Here is a 12583-nt window from a genome sequence, read left to right as displayed (position 1 = left end):
CATGTGACAGAGAATCTTACCTCTGAGATGTTGGTTTGCTGCTGAAAGTTTTTTAATAAACAAATAAATAAATTAGGAACCATGAGGCTGCTGGCACAAACCACCTTACAGAAAGTTGCAACTCCATTACACCACCAGTTGAAGATGAATGACTTAAGGGACAATGTAAGAGAGTGTGCTTTGGGAAGTGTGAAGCACTTAGAGCAAGAGATGGTGTGTGGAGAGAGGTAACCATGTGGAAGAGAGAATGAACTGCCATTTTATTTTCTTTCTTATTGAGCTCCACAATGAACACAAATACACAAAGTAGGTGCCACATAGAAATTAGAGTTGCAATTTTTATTTATTTTTTTTTTACTGACGGGATTGTTTAAAAGAACTGAGGTACTTTCATGTGATTATATTTTTTCATTTAAGTTGACAATTTATTATTTCCATCAGTTTCACCTGGTAATGCTTAGGCTCCATTTCTGTGGTACATTTTGTATAGATTAACTTGCACCTCCCAGAAATTGGTAAGGAATATTTTCTTCTTGCATTTACCTTCTGATGTGTCATGTGGAAACAGAAGAGATATGCAACTAGACTACACCTGCTGGTTTGAAATGCAGTATGTAAAGCTAGACTTTTGCACCCATTATATTCTACTTGTTTGACCTAGCTCTGGGTTGCTACATTTATCTCTAGGTAGCTCCAAGTCGAATGCTTATCATTTGTAAAAAAAACAACATATTGCAAGGGAAAATAGTACAACAGGAACATCACTTTATGCCAAACCATATCATTGGTTCACCTAGCCCAGTAAAACTGATGAGAAGTGGCTCTCCAGATTTTCAGCCGGCACCCTTTCCCCAGTCCTGTCTGAAGGTGCCATGGATTGAACCTGGAACCTTCTAAATGCAAAACGCGTGGCTTGGGATCAGATTATTTAAGAAACTGCTTCTCCGTGTATGATTATCCCACTCTGCATTCACTATTAAGATATTTTGCATGGGCCTTATAGGTTCTAAGGAAGAACACTTCTTGCAAGCCACACATGATAGAATTGGTTACTAGAATAAATCTATCCTGGTGTGTGTGTGTGTGTGTGTGTGTGTGTGTGTGTGTGTGTTTAAAAGAAATGCAAAGTGCATATTTTGGCGTTAACCTTGGACATTTGTAATTCTCCTTGTCTTTAGAGCATAATGCTTGCTTTGCTTGTGTTTTCTTCATTGCAGATGGTTTATGGACATTAGAAAAAAAAGATTTGAGCATTTTGCTACATGTATTTTTTTAAAACAAAAACTAACTTGCATTTAAAAATTTTTTTCCCTAGAGTTAAATCCCAGAGAAACAGAATGTGATGAACTCAGATGTAGTGCGGGGCCTGAAAGAAGTCTTTCTTCCTCACACACAGAATAAAAAGGAAAGCTCCCCATCTATTAAATGAAAGTTGATGATCTATACTTACGAGTGCATCCTCCTTCTTCAAAGCCATAAAATCCATGAGCACAGCGGTCACACTTCTTTCCTCCAACACCTGGCTGGCAATGGCACTGTCCAGTCTCATCACAGTCAAAAGATTTGGATCCAAATGAATTACAGTTGCAAGGAACACAGCCTCTGGATGACTGTACGCCAAAGGTTCCAGGCTGTCACAGTAGACAGAGGGAAATCATTTAGCAGAAATAAAAATAGCAAGCAATGCTAAAGGAAAAAAGTGTGTGAGAAGCACTGACTCTTGAAGGGTCAATGGATGTGAATGAGCCAGTTTGTTTAAGTCCTAAGAGGTTAAAACAAATAGGAAGGTTCAAATCTGGCACCTCTCCTTGTAGCCCAATTTACCCAGTTCACGCTTGAAGTCTGAAATGAATAAAATACCAACATCTGAAATACAAAGAAAGACAACTCTGAAAGCTCCAAAGTTAATTTGAAATCTGATTCATTGGTCCTCATTAAGGAATCAGTATAGTGTAACACCAAGCATTCTAAATTCTGAACTTGGTTCTGCTCTAATGGATCACCTTGCAAAAGCAGCTTTTAATATGCACTCCCGATGTGTCTAATAACAAAGGATGAGCTAACAGAAGAGTCCTCATTTGGGCTACCACAGGGCTTTTGATTTAATGTGGCGGCTATCACTTTTCCATAGGACACATACAGCCATTATTCTGCCTTGCAGAGTTTAGCTTATGTGGCCTCTGAGGCCTTTAGATAATGTGGAGGCCAACTGTGCACATTCAAAATGAGATAGGGAAATGCCTCTCTTTTCCCATCTCCACAGACGACGTCCCTCCTTGCAATGCTGCTGTATGGCATAGAACGGCAAGGATTTTCTGTTAAACCTGTATCACCATGAACCTGTATTAGCAGTAACTATTAGTGCAACATCATTGATCCAAGCATGCTCACAAATCCCAATTTGTGCGTTTGGAATATTGTGTAGGGCTCAACCATTGGAAAGTCCTGGCCTAAATTCAGCCCCATAAGTCTACCAGGTAAACTAGAGGTCCTTGGTCCACCAACCCTGCCTGTTCAGAAAGTACCTCAGAGCAAGGTTCTGTTCAATACATAAGCTTCAGTTATCCCTACTTCAGCATGGGATCAGTGGGCCTTGTTCAGATTACAGGCGCAGAGGCTGAAGTTGCTTCCTCATGCAAAGCCAAGTAACAGCAATAAGTATGCAATTTATCCACCGTTTCACCACTGTATATTATGACTAGTACTATAGCATCGTATCTCTCACTAAGAACAGAAAGGAATGCCTCAACATGCAATTAAACCAGCAAGCACCCGCCCTCTAAATCACCAGTTTCATAGGAAAAGTAAATCCTGTTTATAAGGGGGAAAGGCAGAAAATCAAATTCCATTTTAGATAAAATTGTCTGCTTAACCTACAGTTAACTTAAGAAGTTGGGTCAGTGGCTGCAGTGCACCAGTGAGGAGAACTACAAATTCACATATAAAATTATGCTTTGTTAACTATTTTCTTACTGAGAGGGTGAATTATCTAATAAGAGTGATACATTTTGTGTTAATTACTATGCACTGGATTCAACTAACTGGTACCGCTATAAGTAACTCTGTATAGAGAGCTACCTGAGAACATTACTTTAGGTGAATTCAAGTAATCACAATAACTTAGGTTACGTGGGTTACTAATATTAGCCAAGTTCCTTTGTAACTTGATTCTTAGTTATCTGAAAAGTCAGCATTCAAAATTTATTTTTTTCTCAGATATCCCCCTCATTAATTACCTCAATTGCTTGATGCATCACACTGCAACAGCATGGGTCCTGAACTTCAACTAAATCCCAGGAATTTCAATGGGATTTATTCTCTAGCGCATATTGTACCAGACAATGTTTTGATGTTGAGAGAACACTGACTGTTTTCTAAATGGTTTGCTTCTACTGCATTGTTAGTGTATCACAACACAGACACATGCTAGAATGCAATGCATGCTGTACATGGTCTTTTTGATTACCAAAGAGGCAGGTTTGAAAGCACCTCTCGGGCACCCACTTGCACTGGAGTAGCCCCATCTCTGATGAGGTGCTCTGATTTGCTGAGCTGGTAATGGGTTTTCCTTCTGGATATACACCTGTCTGCTCAGCTCACATCGTTTACCAGCGAATCCTGATTTACAGATACATCTCCCTGACACATCACAGTTTAGTGACATGGATCCTAGAGGATTGCATCCACATGGTGTACAGAATTGCTTTTCTGGAACCCAAACATAACCAGGCTTTTGAAGAGAAAGAGAGGGAAAACAAGTTAGAAAACAAAGTTGTACAAGAAAAGGTTAGAAGAGCAAGAGCAAGAAGTCTATTATAAATATTTGTACACCAAACGATTTGGTTTTCTTAGTGTACATATGGAATTAAACTGAACCAAGTAAAGATTACATAAATTCAATGGCCTTTTGTTTTACACTTAAAACTATCATATGCACATCTTATAAAGTCCAGTAAACTTCGCGCTAAACTACAACCGATAAAGCTCCAGTAATGTAAACACATCCGTATCTAGTAAATGAGCTAATGCCAAACATGATCATAATAGGGGTTGAATCCAATTGTGCTCCTTCACTCATGCAAGAACTTTTGACCCAGTGGTCACCTCTGCCAATGTAAGGGAGAGGCAATTTCCACCAACTCCATCTCACCCTGCAGTCCGTTGCACCCCTGAAAATCTGTTTCAGAAGTTTGGGGGACCCTCCAGAACAGGCATAGAGGGTGACAGTGGGTAGAAAGAACTGATAAAAATTGCTTTCCTTCTGTTGGATTAAAAAGCCATTAAAAATGGAATTCTATCCTGAGAGTGCTATTGAGATGATCATGTTACTTTTCAAATCCCAGTTTTTTACTGTTGATATTTTTTTTTCTAGTTCTCTTAATGGCTTCGTATTGTAATTTCCCCCATAGAAAGTTAAAGTGCTCTAATGAAACTTTCACACAGGAGAGAAATAAAATAATCTTTCAGGGGAAGCCTTTGAAGTTCCACAGATGACCACAGCACAGAATCACCATTTTTCTGGACAGCCTTACCCATTTATTGGGCCAACCTGTTTCACTCAATTCAAATTGTTTATTTCAAATGCTTCGAAGGTTTGCTATATTGTTGTAAACACTGACATAATCATTGTGATCAAGGTGTGAGATGAGTGGTCAGAAAACAGGTAACCGACCTAACCTCTTTTTTAAAAAACAAAAGCAAATGGACAATGAGTCCACAACTGCACTGAATGATAATTCTAGAAGCCAAGAGGGTTGTTCCTTATGTTTTCTTTCTGAGAGACCCTTCTGTATTTGTTTATAAAATTCAAAAAAACAAAAATGTGAATCATGATGCAACAATGCAAAAGGGGTGTGTTCTGCTCATTTTCTTTCTTTCTTTCTTTCATGTCAACTATTATGTCAGTTTTTGTTTTTTGTTTTGCAAAGAACTAAAATCTTCTTTATATACATAAAAAGATATTAACTATTCATGGTGTACATTTATTTTGTTTGACTTAAGTTTTAAAAGGGGATAGATTCTGTGCACCACAAACAACATGTTCCAATTAGCACCAATAATGATTCCAGAAAGCCTTAGAAATAAATTCTGAGACACGTATCAAAGGCAGTTAGCACCCTTATTTCTAAGCCCAAAACCACCCTCAACATTTTATTTGAACAACAACAAAGAGTCGTTATAATATAACACATAGAAAGGGGAGGGAAAGCAATAAAGATGGATCAGTTTTTATGGCTTACCTTACACTCATCACATCTACGGCCCACCACGTTGGGTCTGCAGTCACACTGCCCAGTCTTAGAGTTGCAAGTCTCTGAAAATGAGCCATTGAGATGGCAACGACAAGCTACATGGAAATAAGAAAGGGTGTCATAATGTAATGCATGCTGGCACGCTATGATATGTACATGAAACAGAATGAACTCCACTTTTATCATGTACACACACACACACACACACACACACACACACACACACACTGTAACTCTGTTCTTGGTCTACAATTAGCCCCACAAGAGAAAGATGAGTGCCACTGCCCTCTCCCATTTTTAATTGACTCAGAACCATGCAACTAGAACCCTGCCATGAGCACACGATCCTGATTAGGTCACTGATGGCTTCTTCTGTATTTAATGGCAGGTGCCAGGCTACACATGCTACATGAAAAAGTCATTGCCTGCACAAATAATGGAATTCTAGTACCAGATTATGTGACTTATGATAACAGGAGAATTTTAATAATATAAATACACCCCTGGGAAAGCCACGCAATGCTGTGGCCCAGTAATCCCTGCAACGGATTACTCAAAGGACACACCTCATGGGTTTCAATGCACATCCATCCAGTATTTCCTTTGGCCACTTCCTACTGGGTGGTGGGTGCCTCTCCCCTCCAGACAGTTCCCCTAAACCATTTAGCTGTGTCTCAGATTATACAGAATGTACAGTCATTAGGGCTTTACTTTCTTTTCTTTTTTTAATCTGCCTTGAAGACCATGCAACTTTCAGCTGTATGAATCTTGTGATGTTTCCATAATTAAAAGCCAGTTGTGAAATAATGGACAAAATGATCTGGGCTACTGGTTTGATACTTTTATTTTACATTTTTGTTTCTTAAAAATAATGTTTAGGAATAACAGGGCTCGTGACAAAACTGAGCTGCCAATTGAACTGACTAATGTAAATGACCCCGGCAGGAAGGAAAGAAGGGAAAGGGAGGGGAAAAACCACAGTATTTTGAGAGCAAGACTCTTGCTTTGCAAGTTTTCAATCACGAAGTTGATTCTTTAATGAAAAGGAGAAATTGAAAGCAACAAAGCATAGGCACAGTCCCTCTGATTTCACAGCTTCAGGGCAAACTTCATGGAAGCCTGCCCAAGAAATATGCAAAAAAGAAAGCCTAGTCGTAATAGGAGGAGAAATAAATTTGCAGTAACTGCAAGCACAAGAACATTAATATACTGAGAAGTTCTACTATGAACTCAGCTAATGACAAAAAGCAAATAATATAAATATACATTAAAAAACTATCTATTTTAATGTTTTTTTGTATATATTGTATGTTTTCGCTCCACACAGAGCCTCCTATACAGCTGTCTCTGTAGAGGAAATGTTCAAAGTTTCAGCCATGTCAATGCCTCAAGGAAAGAAGCACAGCAATGGGAGTTTCAATTCTGCTCATAGTTTGATTTTTCAAATCCACTGCTTTTTAAATGACAGCCTTAAAGAAGAAGTCACGAGGCACCGCACCAATGAATTATTAATCAACTCCAATGCAGCTGCTGAAATTGGAACCTGTAAAAATCCCACATGTGCAGAAGTGGTGGTGGTGGTGGGGAAATCTTATGAAAATCTTATTAGTGAAAGAGACTGAATTGATCCACAGAAGACTCTACCTAGATGGAAGACAAGGAGTGGCTATGTTTGCATGGCACTGTATTGCCTTGGAGATCCATGGATGAGCTGGTTGAAAATTATATTTAATGCTGCCAGGGGATTCTTTGTAGATCAGATGTTCTGTGCCAAGTGGTCAGCTGGGGATTAACTGTGTTATGAATATGGTTGGTGAGAACGGGTGAAGGTGAGGTGCTAAGGATGTGTTTTGGGAGATGCTACTGCAGAAGGAAGTGTTAGCATAGCTTCCATCTCAGTTATCTTGCTTAGCCAATAATGCCCGAACACATGGAATTGTTACCGTATTTTTGTACAGTATTTGCTTTTTACTTGTAGTGTTCCTTTTAAAAGGATATGTTGTTTCAATTTTCCTCCAAAAATTTTTCAAATTAATTTTCCAAATAATTACAAATCAAACCAAATTACTTAAATTTAATACAATTTTTAAAAAACAGGTTTCCCGCTCCGGTTCTGAACATATGATAAATTTTAATTATGCTACTTTAAACCATGGGCATTTATTGCACTTTTGTATTTGATATTCATTTGCAAAGTTCTGTTCTTTGCAATGTTGTACTTGATATTTTAAGATTCACTGTAAACCGGTAAAGAAATTATCTAAATCAGCGATTCCCAAACTCCCCTGCAATGGATCTCTCAAAAACTGCTAATGGCTTTAGCAGACCACTGATTTATTATTTTTTTCTGCTTATTGTAGGAATTGTGATGTGCTGTGCTAGATGCTGTATTATTTTTAATTCTATTTCTATTGCTTCTTTTGTTTCTTACGTTGTATTACAATTTGAATTCTCCATAATTTTATAGAACTCAAATGGTAAGTGTTCTTCACAGACCTGCTGTGAACCACCTGAATAAAGCTTGTGGACCACTGGTAGTCCACAGACCAGGGTGGGAACCCTCAATCTTAATACAGTCGTACCTTGGATCCTGAATACCTTGGTACTCGGATGTTTTGGCTCCCGAACGCCGCAAACCTGGAAGTGAGTGTTCTGATTTGTGAACGTTCTTTGGAACCCGAACATCTGACAGGGCCTCCGCAGTTTCTGATTGGCTGCAGGAGGTTCCTGCAGCCAATCAGAAGCTGTGCTTTGATTTCCGAACATTTTGGAAGTTGAGCGGACTTCTGGAACGGATTCCATTTGACTTCCAAGGTACAGCTGTAAATTAAATACATAGATAAATAAAAGAAATATATCTCCTACCTTTACACCAAATGAGTCACTCAATGGGAACAACAAAGCAGTACTATTGCACAATCTCTTTTTTTAAAACCAGTGGTGACATCCTTCTGATTAGTCACGCACTGTGACAGACACTGAACATAAGGCAGGCATCCCCAAACTTGGCTCTCCAGTTGTTTTGGAACTACAATTCCCATCATCCCTGACCACTGGTCCTGTAGCTAGGGATGATGGGAGTTGTAGTCCCAAAACATTTGGAGGGCCGAGTCTGAGGATGCCTGACATAAGGGCAGAAGAAATATGCAAAAGGAGTTGGCAAGAAACGGGCAGCCTTTACGTTCATTTCCTCCTTAGTATGCTTAATGCAACCTTTTGTCAACCAGCTACAAGGTAAAAAGAAAGGTTCTCCTAAACGCCAAACCTGTAGCCAGCTTGACTAGGGGGAGAATGGGAAGAATAGAAGGCTGCTGCATGTGCCTGTGTGCCTATGATAAGATCATCATTGTGATGTGCATTTTCTTCCTCCTGCTCCACATAATTGGTTGCCGCTGACAGGGGAGAGAAACACTTAGCCAAATGGTGTCATGACATGAGGTTAGCTATATTCAATCTTATGAAGAGGGCAAGCTCAACACAGTGCTGTTATTTTCATACCCTTGTTTATCATCATCTCATTTAGTCTGGCCTAGGAAAGCAGAAGTGGCAGGGAAGAATTCTGCGGTTCCTCTCCAGGGTTCCTAGTTTTTATTCTCCTATAGCAGGCAATTCGAAACGAGACTGGTAAGGGAGCAAGCCCTGTCCAGAGATGAAGGAAGGCATCACAGGCCATAACAGGGACAACAGGACACCCTCATAAAGTTGATTTTCCGCAAGGGTAAAAATGGGTCCCACAACGTCATCATGACAACCCAACTGTCAAACCAGCTCACTTATCAAATGTGTGGCAGGGTGAATTGACTGGATCCAGTTCTCCAACCTTGGTATAATCTGAAGTTCAGATGAAAAAAGGGTGCTGGTGGCACCTGCCCTCTTTTAATATGTAAAATGCTGTGCACAAGTGATAGAACCACAATAATAAACAAACAAACAAACAAACAAACAATGACCCTGAATCTAGACAGCAAGTAAGGAAATCTGAAGTAACCGCATTTTGGATAATGTGACACTTACTGTACGTAATGCCATGAAAATAAATGCATGTCCTATTTGACAGACCGTCATGCGCTATGCCCATAGGGAATGAATGCATTCTGACAGGAGAAGCAGGATTCCAAGACTTACGTTGACAGTTCTTTACATCAACAGCATCTCCGAAATACCCATCAGCACACTTCTCACAGTATTGGCCTGTTGTACCTGGCTTACATATCAGACAAGCTCCAGACAAGCTGTCACAGCTGCCAGGAATGGAGAAGTCGAGGTTGTCATTACACTGGCAAGGCTGGCACGATCCCCCTGGTTTTAAAGGTTGTCCAAAATATCCTTCTGCACACCTAGGGCGACAGACATAACATCTTAAAGTATTTACATTGACCTGTTGGCATTTTTAAAAAATAACATTGTTTACAGCTCTGTTGCCTTACGAATCACTAAAGACAGCTTTATTTTCTCTCAAGTGTTTCTCAGAGTTTCCCTACCCACCCACCATTCCCATCGTTTTTTTCAATTTCCTTAACAGCACTGAAGATTCATTACTAGCTGAAATCCTGCCAGCTCGAGGGGGGACCGCCGAAGAGCAGGGAGGGGGCGGGAGCTGGTCACTGGGGCTGAAGATGAGAAAAAGCATAATAAGAAACCTGTCTGTTACCACTCCAGTGGAAATCAGATTCATGTGGAGAACACTTTATGATACAGCCCATCATGTGCAAGTATACAAGAAGGAAACTCAACTATGCCAGCTAACCAGCAGATCTGATATACTCCGCCATGCAACCTAAAGGGTCTGGTTGAGAAAGGAAAACAAAAAAACCATGCAAATTGACAATGAAATAAACTGTATGCATAACAAGGGATGGGAGCACACAAGCTAACACAAGAAACCTTTGATTTCACCCCAGGTGGTAGATCTTCAGCATAAGACTGCACCCTTAGAAATAGTTGTTAAACTGGGTGAAATTGTATTATAGAGGTTTTGTTGCCCCTCTGCTCCATCAGCCTGTGCTTACAGTGGCCAACCAGATGCCTGTGGGAAACCCTCAGGCAGGATCTGACCACAAGAGAACTCTTCTCTACTGCAGTTTCCAGCAACTGTCATGCAGAAGCATTACTGCCTCCAACCATAATGGCTAGTAGCCATTGATAGCCCTCTCCTCCATGAATTTGTCTAATAGCCTTTTAAAGCCAACTAAGTTGGTGGCCTTCAATATGTCCAGTGGGAGCATAGTTCCATAGTTTAACTATGTGCTGCATGGAAAAGTCCTTTCTTTTATCTGTCCTGATTCGTCCAACATTCAGCTTCATTGGATGTCCACGAGTTCTAGTGTTATGAGGGACGGAGGTGCTGTGGTCTAAACCACTGGGTCCCTTGGGCTTGCTGATTGGAAGGGTGGTGGTTCGAATTCACTCAACGGGGTGCTCTGTCCCAGCTTCTGCCAATTTAGCAGTTTGAAAGCACATTTAACTTTTACCTAGTGTTATGAGAGACCAATAAAAACTTTTCACTATCCCCTTTCTCCATGTCATGCATAATTTTATAAACTTGTATCATGTTGCCTCTTACTTGCCTTTTCTCTAAAATTGCCTAAAGCATCTGAGCTGGCAACTCTTAAGTAAGTGGATGGCAGACTAGATGCTAGTTTTCCTTGGTTTGACTAAGCAGGCCTAGTCTGTTCATGAACTACATGGAACCTGTAGAACGAAGGGCCTCATATGGCCAGTCCAATGCAATTTCTGCAAGTATGCTGAGATAATACAGATGACTCCTTCAATTGCTAATAATTTTCGCCTTCGCTTATCAGGGTTCATTTCTTTCGCTCTGCCCATCCTCTTTCATTTAAGCTTTTGTCTTGTATCGGATAATGCCAGCAGAAATGTACAAAGCCAGTCATAAGAAGAACACCCAGAGGATTTGTGACTACTGATGTGCTAATCATAAATAACCCTTCTACTAATGACAATCCACTTTGATCACTCCCCTCCCTCCCTGCCCCAATTCTCATCATTTCAGACTCTGCTAATTAAACTTAACATAAACCTTGGTCTCCTGGCCTTTTCCAAGTGTTCTGGAACCACATTCTACTGATGTGTCTTGTGATGAATCCCAAATAGCTTTCAAAAGCACTGATTGCTGGGGTGGGGGAGGGCGGAGAGAAGTGACCCTAATCCTGTTTTGTCTCTCTCTTCCTTTTTCCTTCTCTGAATTTCCTGGTAAACCCTTAATGTTGTCTACTTTATAGCTCCATATGTTTCCTTTAGGAATTCTTCCACTTCACTTACTCTCTTCTGATCCAATGGGCTGTGCTCATGAGAACCAGCACAAAGGAGGAACGAGTCATGTGTAACATTCATATCTTATATTAACAGGGAAGTCGTATCTTTAAACACAACAACAACAGTGCCGAATGGCTATAAGGAAAAGCAACAGAGGAAGAAAAATGCAGATATTATTATTATTATTGTCTGCAAACATGACATGAAGGCTGGTAACATCAACCCCGCCATGTGGGAATCCCTTGCAGATGACTGCAGTGCCTGGAGACAGGCCATAAAGTCATGTATCCGTAGCAGTGACCTGAGGAGAATTGACCGCTGGGAGGAGCGCAGAGAGAAGAAATGCTTTGGTGCATCTGTAGCTGCACAACTGGGTGCCTTCATCTGCCTCAGCTGCAACAAACATGTCTCTTCCTCATCGGTCTCTACAGCCACAGCAGGCGCTGTAACCTTCCAACAGCTAGACCTCACCCACAAAAGCACACTCCTCCATTCTCTCCCTAAACAGTTGGATGCCAGCATCATTATTGTTGGAAAAGCTTTTTTTTGGGGGGGGGGGGAGAGAGGACATTCTTGTCCCTCTTAGATGTAGCTATAAACTAGAGTAATATCCTCCACATCTAGCTGGCAGGCACATATAAGCCTTTTTCTCCCTAGGGTATATCCATTCAAATTGCAGGATGGATGGAATCACAGAGCATCAGATTATGCTATTCAACCTGAACAACTTGTAGAATAGCAGTATGAATGAGAGAAAATCATTAACACGATGTATACATACATGCCAATTTTTGAAACAACTGAACAGCAGTCATTTGTGTAGGAATTGGGAGGGGGAGTTGTTAGTCCAAGGGTGTTCTTCATACTTAGTTTTTGGGGGGAGCCTGCAGCTTAACTAAAGCTGCAGAACTGTATCTGTACACTTCTCGGAGTGGTTCATGAATCCTGAATTATTATTTTTTTTAAAGTAAGGAACATAAAGTCAAATGACAATTTTGACCCATTGTAAAGGTTGTTTTTGAACTCTTTGTCATGAATATAGAAGCAATCAGATTATG

At 40.3% G+C, this 12583-nt stretch overlaps 1 protein-coding gene across 7 annotated transcripts in view; it reads right to left on the bottom strand.

The window, feature by feature from the left end:
* LAMA2 (laminin subunit alpha 2) overlaps positions 1 to 12583 on the bottom strand; it is a 374353-nt gene that overhangs the window by 136961 nt on the left and 224809 nt on the right. For 4 of the 7 annotated variants that reach the window (XM_081856105.1, XM_081856106.1, XM_081856108.1 and 1 more), the window contains 4 exons: positions 9378 to 9589; positions 5241 to 5347; positions 3467 to 3730; positions 1451 to 1631 (listed from right to left, as the gene is read on the bottom strand). In XM_081856105.1, the coding sequence (XP_081712231.1) occupies positions 1451 to 1631; positions 3467 to 3730; positions 5241 to 5347; positions 9378 to 9589 (764 nt within the window). The remainder of the gene's footprint in view (positions 1 to 1450; positions 1632 to 3466; positions 3731 to 5240; positions 5348 to 9377; positions 9590 to 12583) is intronic. The other 3 variants (XM_081856109.1, XM_081856110.1, XM_081856111.1) reach the window with 1 other exon arrangement.

The sequence above is a fragment of the Podarcis erhardii genome, assembly GCF_964252035.2.
Source record: "Podarcis erhardii genome assembly, chromosome: 3".
In the NCBI taxonomy this organism is placed as follows: domain Eukaryota; kingdom Metazoa; phylum Chordata; class Lepidosauria; order Squamata; family Lacertidae; genus Podarcis; species Podarcis erhardii.
Note: the sequence above shows the minus strand (reverse complement) of the source record. Positions and strands in the feature narration are given on the sequence as shown.